Source organism: Phoxinus phoxinus (assembly GCF_949152265.1).
Source record: "Phoxinus phoxinus genome assembly, chromosome: 5".
Lineage (NCBI taxonomy): Eukaryota > Metazoa > Chordata > Actinopteri > Cypriniformes > Leuciscidae > Phoxinus > Phoxinus phoxinus.
In genome coordinates this window covers 35,061,602-35,080,674 of record NC_136880.1, presented here as the reverse complement: position 1 = coordinate 35,080,674, position 19,073 = coordinate 35,061,602, and the positions used below count along the sequence as shown (strand labels likewise).

At 38.3% G+C, this 19,073-nt stretch overlaps 4 protein-coding genes and 1 long non-coding RNA gene across 5 annotated transcripts; 4 read left to right on the top strand and 1 right to left on the bottom strand.

Moving 5' to 3' along the window:
* The first annotated feature begins 247 nt into the window (after positions 1-247).
* On the top strand, positions 248-3,791 carry LOC306999182 (uncharacterized protein). The gene is made up of 3 exons (XM_079613676.1): positions 248-772; positions 875-947; positions 2,493-3,791. Exons 1-3 carry the CDS (start codon positions 455-457, stop codon positions 3,314-3,316), a joined length of 1,215 nt encoding a protein of 404 aa, XP_079469802.1. The 5' UTR covers positions 248-454; the 3' UTR covers positions 3,317-3,791.
* Positions 3,792-4,031: 240 nt separating this feature from the next.
* LOC306999189 lies at positions 4,032-4,532 on the top strand. The gene is made up of 3 exons (XR_013797762.1): positions 4,032-4,143; positions 4,315-4,351; positions 4,457-4,532. It is a non-coding gene; the product is annotated as an uncharacterized lncRNA (long non-coding RNA).
* A 1,520-nt stretch (positions 4,533-6,052) lies between these two features.
* Positions 6,053-10,310, top strand: LOC306999181 (cytochrome P450 2J2-like). Its single transcript, XM_079613675.1, has 9 exons — positions 6,053-6,366; positions 7,543-7,705; positions 7,796-7,945; positions 8,035-8,195; positions 8,273-8,449; positions 8,549-8,690; positions 8,779-8,966; positions 9,081-9,222; positions 9,328-10,310. Exons 1-9 carry the CDS (start codon positions 6,175-6,177, stop codon positions 9,501-9,503), a joined length of 1,491 nt encoding a protein of 496 aa, XP_079469801.1. The 5' UTR covers positions 6,053-6,174; the 3' UTR covers positions 9,504-10,310.
* Positions 10,311-10,956: 646 nt separating this feature from the next.
* LOC306999180 (tripartite motif-containing protein 16-like) lies at positions 10,957-14,678 on the bottom strand. Its single transcript, XM_079613674.1, has 6 exons — positions 13,900-14,678; positions 13,161-13,256; positions 12,728-12,961; positions 12,484-12,643; positions 12,140-12,199; positions 10,957-11,738 (listed from the first exon to the last, which is right to left on the bottom strand). Exons 1-6 carry the CDS (start codon positions 14,488-14,490, stop codon positions 11,212-11,214), a joined length of 1,668 nt encoding a protein of 555 aa, XP_079469800.1. The 5' UTR covers positions 14,491-14,678; the 3' UTR covers positions 10,957-11,211.
* Positions 14,679-15,649: 971 nt separating this feature from the next.
* On the top strand, positions 15,650-18,950 carry apom (apolipoprotein M). The gene is made up of 7 exons (XM_079613682.1): positions 15,650-15,836; positions 16,540-16,679; positions 16,779-16,843; positions 18,063-18,170; positions 18,407-18,505; positions 18,651-18,681; positions 18,773-18,950. The coding sequence occupies exons 1-6, from the start codon at positions 15,711-15,713 to the stop codon at positions 18,671-18,673; spliced, it is 561 nt and encodes a 186-aa protein (XP_079469808.1). The 5' UTR covers positions 15,650-15,710; the 3' UTR covers positions 18,674-18,681; positions 18,773-18,950.
* Positions 18,951-19,073: the final 123 nt, after the last annotated feature.

Sequence of the window (19,073 nt, the reverse complement as noted above, 5' to 3'; positions counted from 1 at the left end):
AAAATATGTATTTTTTAGCATGCTCCAGAGTAAACAAATAGGCAATTTGTATCACCCACATTGTTCTGTCTGTCCTTATTTAGTGTTGTTGAAAACTATTTATGAAGAAAATGGTTCTCAGCAGGTACAATTGTTTAAATATTTTAATAATTCAGTAATCAGACATTCCATTGTTATTTGTTAGCAGTTTACAGTTTATAATTAAGTTTGAACAATACAAAAATAGTCTACATGTGACTTTTATTTTGACAACATCTGAGCGAAGCCCCCGGAAACGACATCAGCCTCCACTAGCAACAGTCTCGGAGCGTTTACACCGTTTCAGACAGAAAATAAAAACAACACAGGACATTCTCACCTTACGGACAACGAAAGCAGCTGTCACCATAACCTAAAGTTGTATTGCAACGCACACACTCATCCGCGGGACCTACAGGCGGCCCGAGCGCGAAGGATGGCGAATTACCGGGCGTTTCACACCCAGCTCGCGACCATCATGGAGACCCTGACTCGTGCGGCGGTGGCAGAAATATGCGAGCTTGTGGACGACGGTTACGCCGTTTTACACATCGAGATCTCACGCCATCAGAAGGAGAACGAGGAGCTCCGACGGAAACTGCAGCTCATAGAGTCTATCGTTGCGGCGCGGGGGTACAGCGACGACACAACCGTAGCGCGAGACGCTCGGTGTGACAGTAGTGCACGCGAGTCGCTAGTGGGCAGAAAAACGTCCGGAGGCGGAGAGTCCACCAGCCGGGGTGCAGTGTCAGAGGTTAGATTACCATTTATATTGTGTGTGTTTTTGTGACTAAAGTGGAAGCAATATATATCTGTGTGTAAAAGCGATTATTATTTGTTATTGATCGGATTACAGGCGCGTGAGTTTCGTGATGGAGGAGATTTGATCCAAATCAAAGAGGAAGGTCTCGAGCAGCCGCCGCTGGGAGGTGAGTAGCTACTAGCTAGGGCTCGTACTTCTAATGCATGATCTAACTTTTAAAATGAATATGCATGTGTTGTTGTGATTCATTAAAACTAAAAATGCTTCACCAGATTTTGACATCTCAGAACTTAAAATCTAAACAAATACCACGGTTCACACAAGGATTTGAGGCAATTCATTAATTTCAACGTACATTTCAAGATTTACTTTTAAAAAGTATGCACATTGTCTTGTTAAATAGACTAATAGAGATTTATAGAGATTTTTACATTATATGATACATAATATGATAAAAATCTTTGATGGAAATATGAAAATGTACTGTGAGCTACCCCTCCAAAATGAGTATGATGAATTCATATTTTCAACTTCAAGTCACATTTATTTATATCGCACCTCATATAATACAGAATGTTTCAAAGCAACTTCATGGTAATAAACAGGAGAATAACGGGATTAGTTATATTCAGGTCAATGTTGATTCAATTCAGTTCAATAAGTGTCAGTTTTGCAGTTCATCAATTATGAAACCATGTCAATTTCAGCTATAAAGCAGCTGTGCAGAAGACAATAGTGTCACAATTCAGCTCAATTCGGTTCAATGTTGATTCAATTCAGTTCAGCAACCATGTCGATGTTGCAGATTTTATGAATTAATTATGAAACGAATTCATTTTCAGCTATAAAGCGGCTCTGCAAAAGACAATGATTTCATTATTAAGCTTAGTTCAGGTTTTTGTGTTCGATCTGATCCCGTCAGTACCGTTAGAGCGATGATATTTTTGATCATATTATTTGTCTTTTATGCCCCAACTGAGCAAACCAAAGGTGTGTCAAAGCAGCTTCATGGTAATAAACAGGAAAATAACAGTATTAATGTTGCAAAGTTCATAATTTGTGAAACTACCTTGATTTCAGCTATAAAGTAGATCTAGAGAAGACTATAGTGTCTTTATTCAGGTCAGGTCACTTCAGTTCAAGTTCATAAATTATGAAACAACTTCAGTTTCAGCTATAAAGCAGCTCTTCAAAACAATAGCATCATTATTCAGTTCAATGTTAATTCAATTTAGTTCAGTAATAGTTTGAGTGATGCAGTATACCAATTATGAAACGACTTCAATTTCCGCTGTAAAGCAGCTCAACAGAAGACAATAGCATCATTATTCAGCTCAGTTCAATTTTTTTGTGTTCTTATCTGATCGTGTCAGTCAGTACAGTTAGGTAATATTTTCTGAATAATAATAGTCTTTTAAGCCCTAACTGAGCAAGCCAAAGCTTGACATGCATTTTGCATTGTATTGCATTTTCTATGCAAATTATTACTTTTAACTTTTTAGCAATTCATACTTTTTGCTGTTTCCTTTTTCTTTTTCTTTTTTTCTTTTACAAACTTTTACTTTGAAAAAAAAAAAAAAAAAAATTTATATTGTAAAAGCAACCTGTGAACCGTTTTTTACTTTATCAATTTTACTCAAAATAACCTAACATATCAGCCAACCCTTTTCAAAATCAGTGTGGTGTGTTCATACTGTTTGTTTCTCAACAGATGAGGATGATGATGATGAGGACGAAGGTGAAAGTGTCTCTGCGGTAGCTCACGACTCTCCTAAACTAGATGTTGCTGAGCTCTCGGGACAGGACTCTCACACACTCTCACACTCCCCTGACCATGACACACACTCCCATACGCTCACATTTGCAGACACACACTCCATCGCCGATGAGTCCCAGCACTCCAGCGTCGACTTGTCTGTTTCGGATAACGCTTCCTTCTCCCTTGCTCAAACCATGTCGGATACTCGCGCTTCCCATCTCCATCGAGTGTTTCATGAAGACTTGTGTGCGAAGACTGATCTGGACCCGGTATCCGATTGGGCCGCACACTCTGTCCGTAGCACACTCACGCACTTGCAGACCTCACCACAGAGGATTGGTGGGTCAGACTCTTTTGTATCCCATAATTCTCCCTTGTTTGCTGCACAGCGGCTCGTTGCTCTGGGTAACGTCTCAGGACTGGGTCTCTATGGGCGGTTGGGCGCTCTACGGGCGGGTGGAGCCGGCAAGCGACACTTCATCTGCTCAATCTGCGGGAAGAGTTTCACCACATCGCAGAGTTTGGACACGCACATGCGCATTCACACTGGAGAACGGCCATATCGCTGTGAGCAGTGCGGGAAGCGGTTCACGCAGTCGGGACACCTCACGGCTCACCAGACTGTCCACACCGGAGAGAGACCGTACGAGTGCACCCGCTGTGGAAAACGATTCGCAGGCAAACAGTACCTACGCATACACACCAAGAAACACCACCCTGACTTACACGCACTCTCTCATATACAGACTAACACACAGCAGGACATGTTGCCCTGATAGATACACACACAACAGAGAATGCAGGACATCATTTTTTGTAGCTTTTTTTGTTGTTGTTTGGAAGTGTCCTGCAACCACTCAGAAGAATTGATAAGACATTCAGTATGCCAAGTGTAATTTTGAAGTGTTCAGGCCCTTATTATAACTTTTAACAGGTCATTATTTTGCAAAAACTAAAGCATTGAGAAACTAATGCATTATACATACTGCAGGGAAACTACATGGACCCAACAAGCGTACACTAGAAAGTTGGTGTTAGCACAGGTTTTTAATACCTTAAACATGAAATACGCAATTTCACCTGAATTGCAGATGTACCTAAAATGTACAGGATATGTTGTTTAAAGAGTTTGTTATGATCTAAATTAGATATAATTATAGATTATACATATATATTTGCAGCTAGTCACAGCAGAAACACTAACTGGATTTGTCTGTGTTGTATTTAATAGAAATAAATGGTTATTTCAAGAATTTTGTCCCAAATTATTTTATTTGTAGTTAATGGGGCATTATCAATGTTGCGTAAGTTGTGCATTAGGTGCAAGTAGTTTGGCAGGAAGCTAGAATTTTACTTTGTAACATGTTAAATATGAATATTTTTCTTACACAAATTCATCGCTTCACTTGAGAAGGCCTTTATTAACCCCTCGGAGCTGTGTGGAGCAATTTTATGATGGATAGATACATCCATGGTGGATTTTATTTTATGGACTTCAAAACAATAACGCCCATTCACTGCCATTATAAAGCTTGGAAGAGCCAGGACTCTGATTGTATTCGTCTGAAAGAAGAATGTTATATACACCTAGGATGACTTGAGGGTGAGTAAATCATGGGCTAATTTTAATATTTGGGTGAAATATCCCTTTAAGTAGTATTGTTACTATTTATATCGTTAGAATGAAGGATAAACTGAAATTCACAGCATTTCAACAACTTTGGTGCACGCATTTGAAAGCTGCCCTTCAAATATCTTTCTTTGTGTTCAGCAGAAGAGAGAAATTCATACAGGGTTGGAACAACTTCATGGTGAGTAAATGATGACAGAATTTTCATTTTTGGTGCAACTGAGTTAGTTACATACTAGCTAGTAGTTACTAAGCCTCTATTGTGGAATTTACGATCCTATTTAAGTGAGACATTACCAATGGCTGGTGCAACCCTACCCAGGAACTTGAAGAACTTCACGGCGGCCACAGTGCTGTTCATGATGGTGAGTGGGGGGGGGAGTGCTGGGGTGTTTCTTCTCAGGTCTACCACCATCTCCACTGGTTTGAGTATGTTCCACTCCAGGTTGTTGTGACTGCACCAGAGAGCCAGCTGGACCTATCTTCTGAATGCAGATTCATCGCCATCCTGAATGAGCCCAGTGTCGTCTGCAAACTTCAGGAGCTTAACAGAGGGGTCTGCTTAAGTGGAGATGCAACCAATCCTCACAGTATTCAGAACTGTTTGACCTGATAGTGAAAAAGCACTAAATGTGTAAAAGGTCTATAATCTATTATGCTGAATCACAAAATTTCACTTGTGCATTACAGCAAACCCAAATCCCAGGAGAGAGCGGCTGAGTGAATGTGGTGTGGACTCTGTGAATGAGGGTCATTGTGTCGACGCTGTAGAAGGACAGAGTTCCTGCACTGTGATCCACATACACTCCTATTCTAGAGGAGCTGGAGACTGCAGGGAGTTCAGTCTGTTTGTTATTATGCCAAAATGAGCAACTGGAGTCATTGGAATCACAGTACAAACACCAGGACTGGTCATTAAATCCAAACTCACATTCATCTCCCCGTCCCTTCCTTCTGATGCTCTGATATGACACTGTTATATCCACAATACCCCTCCACTCAACCTCACAGTAACAGCGTCCACACACACTCTCTACACAACACCTGACACAAATGAGTAAATCTGTCTGGGTGATCAGGATCTGAATCCAGAGTGAACCGCTGGTAATCTGAAATAAAACACATTTCAATCAGTAAATCTTAGTCTGACAATCATTAACACAGCAAATAAACCTGTTGTTTCATGTGTTAATCAATGAAATGTGATTGATGGTGTGCAATGATGATGAATAACACTGACACAAATAATACAATGAAAACTCACTCTTCAGGAGTGTTATTGGGTTAACCTATATATCAAATTGATTTTATTATATTTTAGAGACCTAGATTGTATGTAAAATATATATATATATATATATATATATATATATATATTTTTTTTCAATTCTGCTAAATATTTAACTGCTGACTTAGAGACAAAAGAAGAAATCAGAATATACACCCAAAAAAGAAATTTTTAAATTCCAAAAAAGAAATTCTGAAAATTCTGTCATCATTTATTGACTCTTAAGTTGTTCCAACCCTGTATCTTCTGTTGAACATAAAATAAAATATTTTCAAGAATGTTGGTAACCAAATAATTTTTTCCCATATGGGAGTCAATGGGGCCTTGGGCTTGTTTGGTTGCCCATATTCTTCTAAATATCTTCTTCTGTGTTCAACAGACGAAACTCATACAGGGTTGTACTTAAGGGTGAGTCAATTATGACCGAATTTTCTTTTTTGGGTGAGGAATTAACAGACCAAAACTAGCCTACTGTGAAAGTGATCTCGTAAATAAATCAGAATAGTGGTTAAAGGACCAATCGTTACCTGAATTCACAAATGATGAAGAATGACATGAAATATGTCTACGACATCGCACTGCTGACTTAGAGCCAAAAGAAGAAATCAGAATTTCAAACGTTATCTGGAAACTGCGGTCATTTAAACCCTGCCCACTTGGATGTGGTTCGACCTCCGCTTAAACTTGCACACAACAATCAGGAAGTGTCAGTCATAATGGACCTGTTGCACCTTTACGAGTGGATCGATATCAAAAGTATTTTGATATTTTCGTGCGTGTTTTTATTGCTGAGTGATTATATCAGAAATAAAGCGCCGAAGAACTTTCCTCCTGGACCTTGGTCTTTGCCGTTTATAGGAGACCTTCATCATATCGATAATAGTAAGATTCATCTTCAGTTTGCAAAGGTAAATACAATTCCAGTTTAATCGAACTAAATGTATTATTGTGTGAAAATCTGTGAATATCTACGCAAGGAAGAAGTAACTGCAGCAGACGTCTCGTCAAAAATCACGGACGAAAATTATAGGCCTGGTTGACTGGTTGACACTTTGTGACGCATCATCATGACGCTAAATTAACTTTTTAAATTCAATACTGAATGATGGAAGATGGAAAATGAAAGAGTACGTTTCCGCTAGCGACCGGACTATGAGATTCACAGCTATACACAACAATTACATCTGCTAAAAGGAGAAAGCGAAAGAATGTGTATTTGAGTGTTCTAGTCAGAATGAGTAACTCGAGTTGTGAATAAGCCGTTGCCGTAACGGAGTCTTTTCCGTATGTTCCCCATGGTTATATAAGGCAATTGGCAAATAGCAATGACAAAGGGTGCTATGTTCACACACGGGGTCAGAGATCAAGTCAAGTGCAAGTGGTGCACATATTTTAGCTCCACCTCGCTGCACGTCTTCGTGGGTGGGGTTAGGGTGTGGTTGGATATTCTAGCTCCACCCATTAGGGCCAAATTACATTCAGAGATGGGGAGCTAGACCTCCAGCGAGGAGGAGCGAATGTAATTTGGGCATATAATGGGTGGAGCTAGAATATCCAACCACACCCTAACCCCACCCACAACTCAACCCCTCCACCCCCTCCAGAGAGGAGGAGCTGGACTGTGAGCACCACTTGATCCCTGACCCTGTGAACATAGCATGTCATGCGTTCTTAGTGGAATATCCCAAACATGTAAAATTTATAACAGTATGAATGCATGAATCATGAAAAAATGTACAAAAGTTAAATTCTAAAATAGTAGATAATACTTCAGTATACTCATTATTTCAGGAGCTCAAGTTCTGACAACATTATTTTCAGCTAGTCAGGCTGGGAATGTTAAACCAGCTAGTCAGGGTTTAAATGAATACATCTTAAATTAATAAACACAACAACAGAATGTTGGAAAATGTGGCTAAAGTGTCTATTATAGTTTGTTGTTTATTTTCAATTAATGTTATTTTCATCACAAAAATTACATCATTGTAGTCTGTGTAAATATGTTAAAATTAACGAAGAATTACAAACCATTGAAACCTACTATTATTTGTAAGATATGTTGATTTTCGAATCATATTTTACAGTTTGCAGAAAAATATGGCAAGATTTTCAGCCTTAAAATTCTTGGACCAAGAATTGTTGTGTTGGATGGATATAAACTAGTGAAGGAGGTGTATACACAACAGGGTGATAACCTCGCTGATCGACCCTCACTACCTATGTTTTATGACATCATTGGAGACAGAGGTCAGTTTAATATCAGAATGTTAAATTTGCGGTTTAACATTTCCCCATAAATTGTCAGTAATCCATTAACTGGGTTTGTTTTGTGTACAGGTTTAATTGTTGCCAATGGCTATAAATGGAAGCATCAGAGGAGATTTGCACTCTCAACTCTTCGAAACTTCGGATTGGGAAAGAAAAGTTTAGAGCCATCCATCAGTCTTGAGTGTTGCTTTCTGAATGAAGCCATTTCAAATGAACAAGGTATTTACTGATGTATGTTGACTGAAAATAATTGACTTTTGCATTTGAAATGGTAAGCACAGTGTGATTTACAACAACTACTGTTCCAGGTCGACCATTTGACCCTCGCTTTCTGCTGAACAACGCTGTCTCAAATGTGATCTGTGTACTTGTGTTTGGCAATCGATTTGAATACAGTGACCATGGCTTCCAGTCTCTGTTGAAGAACATCAGTGAAGCTATTTATCTGCAAGGAAGCGTCTTTGCTCAAGTAAACATTTTCTCATTTTAACAAGTTAACTTTGCTTTCTTTCACTGCTCATCTACTTTTTGGTTTGATTTCTTTAGCTTTATAATATGTTCCCATGGCTCATGCGGCGACTGCCTGGGCCGCACAAGCAAATTATTGCTCTGTGGAACGAAGTGATTAGCTCTGTTCGGGAGAAGGTGAATGTACACAGAGCCGATTATGATCCATCAAATCTTCGAGACTACATTGACTGCTTTCTTGCTGAGATGGAAAAAGTAAGTACTCATCAGTAAGTGAGCGGGTTACGGGAATGCTCTGGTAATAATAATGTATATGGCTATTGAATTGAAATGCCTCTCATTCATGTTGTTTAGCTTAAGGACGACACAGCCGCTGGGTTTGATGTGGAGAACTTGTGCATCTGTACTCTAGATCTGTTTGTAGCGGGAACTGAGACCACCGCTACCACTCTGTACTGGGGTCTTCTCTACATGATCAAATATCCTGAGATACAGGGTGAGAGCTTACCCTAAGAAATGACATTAATTTGCACATTAAAAGTAACATACTCATTACTCACACTCTCTAAATTTGGTATCTTCAGCCAAAGTTCAGGAGGAGATTGATCGTGTTGTGGGAGGGTCACGGCAGCCATCTTTATCAGACAAGGACAGCATGCCCTACACCAATGCTGTCATTCATGAGATACAGAGGATTGGAAATATTATCCCAATAAATGTGGTCCGGACTACTGTGGAAGATACTCAGATAGGAAAATACTCTATCCCAAAGGTATTGTGTCTCAAGTATTGTGAGAATGTGCACTTGAGCAGAACCTATTAGTTTAAGCACATTAAGAGTAGTGTGTATAATTTTACTCTTGTTAAGCCTCTTGTGGTTCTGTAGGGCACAATGGTGACCGGCAGTTTGACATCTGTGCTGTTTGATGAGTCCGAGTGGGAGACGCCACACTCTTTTAACCCGGGTCACTTCCTGGATGCTGAGGGCAATTTCAGGAGGAGAGATGCCTTTTTACCTTTTTCTCTAGGTATAGGCAAATTCGGTTTCCACAAAAGTAATCCAAATATATATACATGGATAATGCTGTACAAGCGTCCCATTATAATTACCCATCGTCTTCTCTGATTTTCAGGAAAGAGAGTGTGTATTGGGGAGCAACTGGCACGGATGGAGTTGTTCCTGTTTTTCTCCTCTTTGATGCAGCGCTTCATTTTCTCTTCACCAGCGGGTGTGGAGCCCAAACTGGATTTTAAACTGGGGGCCACGCACTGTCCCCAGCCGTATGAATTGTGTGCAGTGCCACGCTAAAACAAGCAACACACGTAATTTCATACATTTCAGTAATAAAAAATAGTAATCTGATTTTAAAATAGAACCCAATATGTGTATCTTTAAAAGTTGCTGGGTGCTTACATGATGGTCTGTTTTAGATCTCTCTTGGTTGGTTGGATGCAGACTGTCTAGTTGGTTAGTTATATGATACAAAAATATTTACAAATAATAAATCACCATTGGAAACAAAAAGGATCATTACCATAAGTCATAGGGAAACAAATTAAATCTAGGTTCTGCACATCAAATGGCAACTTTTTTAAGGGGTCCCTGGGGGTCCTTAAAAAGTGTTACATTTACAAATTTAAGGTCATAAAAAGTCTTAATGGTATAACTAAGACATTGATTATCCATTTGAAGTGGTCTTAAATTTGGGGACAGAAAAAAAAAGGAATCATGGCGTACTGTGATTGTGAGTAATAAATAAATAATACATAAAGAAGTGTTGAATATTTCTCTAAAGTGCAGAAATAAAGTTTAGTAACTGAGTGTGCAAGCCAGCTGGTTGTCTATGATTTGAGCTATTATGATGACATTCGTTTTATGTACATATATGTATTTCTTCCATAAATGCACCCATGAATATGCAAATTAGCCCATCTCCACTCACACGGGCTCAGAATATTTGATCCACTCCATCAACTTTACTGTAGTAAACGCTGCACAATGGCAAGTGGAATACTGGTTTAATTCAGCCATATGTGTTTGAACTAGAAACTGATTCTGAAGAAGTGGAAGAGTGAATTATACAGGCTCGTCTACAAGTCCATGTTTTAGAATGGTAATGTGTTTTATGTATCGCTCACTACAACGTCGGACACATCACGGTAATTAAAATGATTAGCCTTTATTGACTACAATATCAAACAGCTAATAATGTGTTGCTAATGTTACACGAACCATGTTCCCAATGTTACACGGACCATGTTACCGTTCGCCACCTCAGTCTGCCTTCTGAAAATCAATATCCTTAGAAATGCTTTGAACAACTTAGAACGTCAGTGGAGAAAGGCATATAGTTCATCATAACACCGTAATATACATAATTAATATTAATATATTAATTAACATATTATGAATATATGAACTATATTAATAATGTGCCTGATTTTTTTATATCAACAGAAAAATATACCAGGAATATACCAAAATATACCAGGATAAGAGACTGCCCTGCTTCACAGCATAGTTAATGATACGCTAAAGCCAGCCTGCACATTGATATGATTGGTTACAATGTAGTTTGTGACGTAGAGATCACCAGCGATTTCAAACTGCATTTTTTCACACAAGTTTTAAGGAGAAAATACTCAGTAATTGTATTGAGTTATGAATTTGCACATAGTTTGGCTAATAAAACATATTAAAAACACCCTGCTCTGGGTACACACTGGAACAAATGCGTTATGGATGATGATCACATAAAACTAGGAAAAGGAAAAAAAGTTTATTGACTTTTATCACTGATGAATACGGTTTGTAGGAAGATCACATAGGCTACTATACTAGAAAAGCATCACTACAGGGGTTCCACCAGCACTTGCCGAGAAATCTGGACCGCGAACAGTTTGCAATCATACCATGCCGAACCGTGTTTCAGAGGAGATGCAACAGCAACCTATCTTCACATTTCTCAGAACACAATAGTGGAAAAACACTGAATGTGTTAAAAGGTCTGTAATCATTAGGCTGAATCACAAAATTTCACTTCTGAATTATAGCAAATCAAAAAAGCAGGATAGAGCGGCTGAGTGAATGTGGTGTGGACTCTGTGAATGAGGGTCATTGTGTCAGAGACGCTGTAGTAAGACAGTGTTCCTGCACTGTGATCCACATACACTCCTATTCTAGAGGAGATGGAGACTAAAGGGAGTTCAGTCAGATTGTAATTGTGACCGAATGAGCAACCGGATTCAGAGCAGATTAAACACCAGGACTGATGATTACAGCCAAACTCATGGTCACCTCCCCATCCCTTCCTTTTGATGGTCTTATATGACACCGTTATATCCACAATACCCCCCCACTCAACCTCCCAGTAACAGCGTCCACACACACTCTCTCTGCACAACACCTGACACAAATGAGTAAATCTGTCTGGGTGATCAGGATGCCGCTGGGTTTTTTTTATGTTAGTAACCACTCTGTCCAACTCGGAGAGCTTGAGGTATTTATGGGCTGTATTTGAATCCAGAGTGAACCGCTGGTAATCTGAAAACAAAACACATTTCAATCAGTAAATCTTAGTGACAATCATTAACACAGCAAATAAGCTTTTTTTTCATGTTTTCATCAATGTAATGTGATTAATGATGTGCAATAATGCAATCAAGAAAACACTGAAATAAACCCCACTTTTTTCATGTTATAAATTAAGCAGTGTTATTGGGTTAACCTAAATATTACACTGATTTTACTATATTTTAAAGACTTGTCTTGTCTGTAAAGTTTTTAAAAATGTAATCTTTAGCAAGTGTACCACATGTAAAATGTATTTTAGATATTTATTCAGAAATAATAGCTTTTTATTCTTTTTGATAAAACAACTGTTTGGCTTTCTCTCCATCCTCTCTTTCTGTGTGTGTGCGCTCATGTTTATGAAAAAAACTTACATTGTAGGAACTCATTCCTGCTCTCGTATTCAGGGGTGGGAATCACCTCGATGTATCTCACTGTGCAAACCAACAGACAATGTACATCTTCAATGTAATTTTTATTTATTTCCATCCTGTATTTTAACGCATTGTGTTGAAGGATTATATTATTTTTATGATGATCATTATATTGATATTATATTGACGAGAGTAAAGGCAAATGCACTGTGGAAACCATTAGACATCTTCAATGTAAAAATATACATTTTTATCCACCTGTATTTTAATGCAATGTGATGTAGATTACATTACGTTCATTATATTGACATGTCTGGGAGTAAATGCATGATTCAATACTTTACCTATTCTACATAAGTTTTCTTTCTCTTCTTCAAAAGTGTGCTGCAGTTTCTCTTGCAACTGAGAGACAAAAGTTCTTAAATCATCAAAAGAAAGACGAGAACTGACAGTGATTCTGGGTGAGTCTGTAGATCCAGGAGGTTCAGAGAGAGACGGGAAACTCTACACAGACACAAAGACAAACAGAAGGAAAGTCAGATTCCTGCTTCCTAAAACACAACATTCTGTTTGTCAGTTCTCTGTTACCTGGAGGAAATGGATGTGATCATCTGTGAGTGAAAGCTGGTCCAGCTCAGTGTCTCTCTTCCTCAGATCCTCAATCTCCTGCTCCAGTCTCTTCATGAGTCCTTCAGTTTGACTTATAAGAATCTTTTCCTGGTCTCTGATCAGTTGTGTCACCTCAGAGCGGCTTCTCTCAATGGAGCGGATCAGCTCAGTAAAGATCCTCTCACTGTCCTCCACTGCTGTCTGTGCAGAGCGCTGTTACGACACACACAGAGACACATTAGAACCAGTCCATTCACTCAGCTCTTACTGGTCCCTCACACAGCCTGTTCCCCACACTGGGCTTCAGTGGGACTGAAAGAGCTCCAGCACTGGCTCCTCACGGACTGACTGGAGGAGAGTCCTAACTGAGTCTGAAACGGCTCTTCCAGCAGTTCTTCTGCTCTAAACTCACCTTGTGAGACTCTACAGACTCTCTCAGCTCCTCAAGCTGCTTCTGTCTCTCCTGGACTCTCTGCTGGAAATCTCTCTTGGTCTCTTCCAAGTGATTCTGTGGGGAGTAAAATTACAGTAACACTGTCTGTCTGTTTGTTGTGGACATATGGGATTTCTTCATTCTAAATGTGAAATTTAGTTCTTATTTATCCATTCATATTAGGGCTGTACGATATTGAAGAAAAATGCGAAAGTGTGTAAAATAAACAATCTTTAAAATATATTTAAAATTAAGAACCTACATACGTATTTCACATTCTTTTTGTGACAAGACAACATCCCTACTACTTCTGAAAGTAAACAGCAGTGTTTTACTGTATTGTAAGAAGTGCTATTTTAACATCAGTGTAAACCACAGGGTTTAGGGTTTCAGGTAGTCCTTTATTAATTTTATTTAACAACAGAATTTAAATGTAAAAATAAAACACTGCTTAGTTTTCACTGTATGAATTAAATACTGATTCTTATTAAAGTTACAAAAGTTATCTAGCAGTGCATAAGAGCAGTGAGTGATTTTCTCTTTGTCTTTTGTTCATGACCCCAGTTATTGCAAGCCGTTGCGATATTGCGATATATACATTTGCGATATTTCGATATATTGTGCAGCCCTAATTCATATCTACAGGCAAAGGTAGATATTGCAATGACACTTTTTTGGTGATGGGAGGAAATAAGTTTACTCTGCTCTTGCTACATACCTGTTTCTCAGTCCTCTCTGCAGCAGGTGATACGGTATCATGGGTTTTGTGTTCATTCGCCATACACAGCATGCACACACAGATCTGGTCAGTACGACAGAACATTTCCAGCAGTCTGTCATGTAGAGGGCAGATCATCTCTTGCAGTCTTTTAATGGCATCAGTCATTTTATGTCGCTTTCTAGAGTGAAATTCCTCGTGACGTTCAAAATGGGTCTGACAGTAAGATTCCAGACACACCAGACAGGACTTGATGGCTTTGTTTTTGTCCCCAGTACAGACGTCACACTCCACATCTCCAGGTTCACCGTAATAGTGATCAAGTTGATCGTTTTGTAGTTTTCTCTTCCTCAGATTCTCCACCACTTCAGCCAGCATGGTGTTTTTACCTAAAACAGGTCTTGAAGTGAAGGTCTGTCTGCACTGAGGGCAGCTGTAGACTCCCTTCTGATCATCCTGATCCCAGCAGCCTGTGATACAGATCATACAGTAACTGTGTCCACAGGGAATGGTCACTGGATTCTTCAGTAGATCCAGACAGACTGAACAGTTGAACTGACCCTGCGCCACTGAAATGCTGGATTCTGCCATTGTATTGTACGCCCACACAGACAGAGCCTACAATAGCCGAAAGACAAATACGTTTCGTTTTCCTGATCTAAAAAGTAAGTAGTTTCCAGCTTCTGTGTTTGAAAGACATATAACGTAGTTCGTTGATCGAATCTGTTTTGAACAACCGTCTTCTTTTTTTGTTTTCTAGTGGTTTGCAAACTTTAGGTGCATTTCTGCCACCTACTGGGAAGGAGTGTAAAGCCAAGAAGAAGAAGAAGAAGAAGAAGAAGACAATTCATACTATGCAAATCTGTTTCGCAAATATTTTAACAGAATATATCATACAACCTTAACGGTTTATGTGCATTCTGAAATATAATGTTGTTTAATGTTACATAATGTCCATAATATGGCGCCAAATCAGTCTCATTAATAATTCACGCAAAAAAAACTTTTTTCACGTGCACAAAAAAAAAAAAGTGTTAAGCACTTTTTGGGTAAGTATGGTCTTTGACCTGAGCATCCTTAGTCTGCATCTCTCTGTAAATTTAATGTTGAAAATACATATTACATAAAATATTTATATCACAAACTGCTTACAGTTAAGTCACAGTGACATAATAGCTATTTGACCACTGTTTACTGTTTAGTGTCAATTTTGTGAACATTTATTTCCACAAAATCATGTACACTTTCCACATAGACATCTATGGAATGTATTTGAACAAATTGTAAAAAAGAAAAAAGAAAAAAAGTTAAATAACTGCAAGGTTTGATTGCAAAGCGACAGTGACAAGGCTGCATTTTGCACTGAAGAGCAACGCAACTGTTGCTCCAAAGGTCACAATAAAAATATATTGAATGGAAAAATAGGACTAAAGCAGAAGTCTCCATTTAAAAAAAATTTTTTTTACATCTAATTATAGGAGAAACAGTAAGTGATCTCTTCTGTGATATTTCTTTTTTACCATTTATTTGTCAGACATTAAGAAAAGTAAACCACACTGTCACATAGTCCGCCCTTTGAATATTTTGGCTTGTACATATTGGTCCAGGACAAGGTCAGGTGTATTGTGTGTATTTGCACATTGCCCTGACAAACACAAAAACAACCATTACCGGAATATAAAACAAACAGAGAAAGGATAAGAAATCGGGGTGAAAGTCCCCTCGAGCACTGTATTAAAGCATCTCTGTCTAAGCGTCTGTCAACTAGAAGACATCAGCATTCGTTGTGTATCGCATTCATTGACGCAGCCATGCTTATGAGCACATTATGGGGTGCCTTCGGCTCACTAGTTGGTCTGTTTTATGCTGGGATGCAGGTCATGGTGCCATGTCTTCCTCCAGCCCCTCTCTCCACTTCTCTTTTGACTACTGATGAGGTGAGAGGATTTAAAGTAAACGACTTTACTTCATGCATCTTGTATAGTGAATTCATAACCTTGAAGATTATTTTCTAAGCTGAACAAAATCTGGTAAATATTTGTTTTACTGGCCTCATCTTTGCCTAAATGCCTGCTTCAGTTTCCAGATGTTCTGTAGATTCATTCATGTAGAAAAAAAAGTTTAGTGACTTGTTACATAATAATGTCTGGATTGTGCGTGTTGAACGCTGCATGACCTGCAGCACAGGAATGTCACCAAAGTAAGTCTTGGCTTTGTGGCAGGGTTCATTAACTAAAACTAAAGCTATTAAAAACATTCATGTTAAAATAAAGCTAAAATAAAATATAAATATTGATCAATGAAAATGTAATAAATAAAACCTTAATAGCAATATTTTTTAAAAAGCACATAGTAAAATGAAAAAAAAACCTAAAATTAATTAACATGAAAAACATAATATAAGCGAATTAAAAATATTAATTCAACTAAACCAAATTAAAAACTAAAATAACACTGCTATGTGGAAGAATGTTGTTTATAGATTTGTGTGATTTATTAAGAATTTGACACATGAACTGAATGTATTCATATTAGTAAGTGTCAAAAAATATTGTCATTATAGGCATATTGTTGATATCACATATCCTATTTCTTGTCCCAATATTTGTTAAAATATTTATTTTTTTAAATCCTGTGTAGTATATGGGCTCTTGGCATTTTGTGGCAGCAACTGTATGGGATGAAGACGATCTTAAGTCCTTCAAAGACACCGACAGCTCTACGCTTAACATCCAGAAAGGCGCTAACGCCACCCTGACGGTGACTGAATCCTCTCGCGTGTGAGTGGAAAACTTCTCACACACACACACACACACACACACACGGACTGTTCTACACTCTTCAAGTATATTCAAATAATTGTGTTTGTATCACCACAGTGGAGATCAGTGTCACAAAAAGACTTGGACCTACTTCACTATGGATCCTTTACTGTATAGAACTGGTAGGAACGGACGTAACGTACAACCTGTCCTGGTCAGACTGAAACAATAATTAAATATGTATTATTAATGTTTAACATCCTGTTAAAGCTGCAGTCCGTCGTTTTTCCTCTTTGTCGCCATCTCTGTTAGAAATCTGCAATTGCAGTTATTCGCGGAATTATTAACTGTGCGTGGGTGGTAAATCGGCATGAAACAGCGCGGATGAACACAATGTATTGAGGAGAACCTGTCGCTGCCGCGTCGCTGTGGATACTGTACTGTCATCAGCAATGTCAGAGTATACTTTTTGAAAGTGTCAACATTAGAATTTTCATCTGAAAATGTCATCTGAACAAGTAAGTAACATTCACTTTTGTTCTGACCAAATTCGGGGGGTGGAGGAAAGCATTGCAGTAGGCTAGGCTATATCATGCTGATTAAATCTAACGATTGCTTATATCACGTCAAAATATATTTTTTCTGTAGCCACTCTGAAGTCTGAAGTCTTTGTGTTTTACAACTGGTGAATCTCCAGTTGTCACTGGTGATTGTCGCTTTAAACTTTCGGGATCCGCCATACCAAGTGCTAAGCTAAATCTCCACCTCCATCATCCACCACACACGCTAGCCGGGGACTCCTTCTCTATGTGTACAGAAGTGACGTAATGACGCAAAGACATGCTCGAAATTCCCGCGGAAATCCACCAGTACCACTGGAATTAAAATCATTATTACAAGCTTACCGTTTTGAATCGAGGTAAGGCAAGCAGATCGTTTTGAACACTGGCTGGTTACGTTTTTTTTTTTTAAATGTATTTTTTTATATTTTTAAACCCCAAAAAGTGCCGGACTTGCAGCTTTAACATCACATAAAGGGTTCATGCAGCAATACAATCTCATGGTAGGCTACTTTGTAATTATTTTGCGTTTTGGGTCTAATTTGTATGAAATCGTGCGATCTGTGTGTTTACGCCCCAGTGGCGGTTAAGGGGAACTTTTTTTTCGAGAATTCGTTCATTTTCGTTCAGTTTGCATACGAATTCATACAAAATCGCCACCTCATAAAATAAGCTAGTTAGCCTACGTTTTACCGTGAGATTGGGTTGATTCATGTCAAGCTATTTCATTCTCAGAGATCCTTTTATAATGTTAATCATAATTTAGTTATGTTTAATTCAAAAGATGAATAATTTATCATGATATAATTTCCCCCTTTAAAATGTGTCTCTGTATGAGCAGATTACGATACTATTGCACTGGTCTGGGATGGCAAGTTCATAAACTGCTCTTCATGCATCATAATACTGTTTGTGGATGAAGGCGAGGAAACAAGTGCTATGTTATTTGGTCAGTATCATCTTTGATCATTGTATCCCTCCACCTATGCAAAGCAACATGTTGAACTGGACATTAATGAAGACAAAATGCACACACATATAACATGCACCCAACACTGAAACATTTTAAGTATAACCTCTAATACTAAATATGTGCTGCATGTACAGTCACCACTAATGCAAAGGGATTCCGTTACACAACTGACTTTTATTCATGTCTCTCTGTTTGTCTGTCTTCCGTTGCAGCTCGCAGTGAAAAAATACCAGATGAAGTGATACAGGAATTTAAGTCAAAAATGGAGTGTGTATATATGGAAGATTTCGTACAGGCACCTCTACAAAAAGGTTGGCCAAAGTTTGTGTCCGACACATTTCATTCTTGACCATGTAACTTATGTATTGCAAAACAAAGGCCGGCATGATATTATGAGCATGTTGTTCCATAGTTTATGTAAAACTAGATTTATCATACATATATAATTTATTTCAGGTTACTGTGACAAGGCAGCTTAAAAAAAGGGGTAAGTGCAAACATTGTGTTTCTAAACTGACTTCTGTTTTCACTGAAAATTGCACATTTTATTTACTTTGCGCAATGTCTCACTCCTAAAGGTCACGAGCAGCTGCAGAGATCTTCATAGTCCAGATCTACAATAAATTACTGCTTTGATGGACATTAGGATTCACTGTTATGGGTTTAGTGACTGATCTATTAATTGCATTTTCTGATTTGATATATTTTTCTGAATGAGATTTCTTCAAAATAAATTCAATCAATATTTCAATGAAACAGTTTGTGTTTTGAGTTTGTAAAAAACAACAACAACTGATTATTGGTATTAAAATTCATAATTGTGTTTTAGATTCATGAAAAAACACCATCTAATCTTATCACAAACAGGTATCACTCCCC

Coding starts and splice junctions, on each gene's coding strand:
- apom (XM_079613682.1), top strand. CDS start 15,711: ATGCTTATGAGCACATTATGGGGTGCCTTCGGCTCACTAGTTGGTCTG. Junction 16,680..16,778: donor GTGACTGAATCCTCTCGCGT/GTGAGTGGAAAA, acceptor GTATCACCACAG/TGGAGATCAGTGTCACAAAA. Junction 16,844..18,062: donor TCCTTTACTGTATAGAACTG/GTAGGAACGGAC, acceptor CTGTATGAGCAG/ATTACGATACTATTGCACTG.
- LOC306999181 (XM_079613675.1), top strand. CDS start 6,175: ATGGACCTGTTGCACCTTTACGAGTGGATCGATATCAAAAGTATTTTG. Junction 7,706..7,795: donor TGACATCATTGGAGACAGAG/GTCAGTTTAATA, acceptor TTTTGTGTACAG/GTTTAATTGTTGCCAATGGC. Junction 8,967..9,080: donor GAAAATACTCTATCCCAAAG/GTATTGTGTCTC, acceptor GTGGTTCTGTAG/GGCACAATGGTGACCGGCAG.
- LOC306999182 (XM_079613676.1), top strand. CDS start 455: ATGGCGAATTACCGGGCGTTTCACACCCAGCTCGCGACCATCATGGAG. Junction 773..874: donor GCCGGGGTGCAGTGTCAGAG/GTTAGATTACCA, acceptor ATCGGATTACAG/GCGCGTGAGTTTCGTGATGG. Junction 948..2,492: donor CGAGCAGCCGCCGCTGGGAG/GTGAGTAGCTAC, acceptor GTTTCTCAACAG/ATGAGGATGATGATGATGAG.
- LOC306999180 (XM_079613674.1), bottom strand. CDS start 14,490: ATGGCAGAATCCAGCATTTCAGTGGCGCAGGGTCAGTTCAACTGTTCA. Junction 12,962..13,160: donor AGTCTGTAGAGTCTCACAAG/GTGAGTTTAGAG, acceptor GTGTCGTAACAG/CGCTCTGCACAGACAGCAGT. Junction 12,644..12,727: donor ATCACATCCATTTCCTCCAG/GTAACAGAGAAC, acceptor GTGTCTGTGTAG/AGTTTCCCGTCTCTCTCTGA.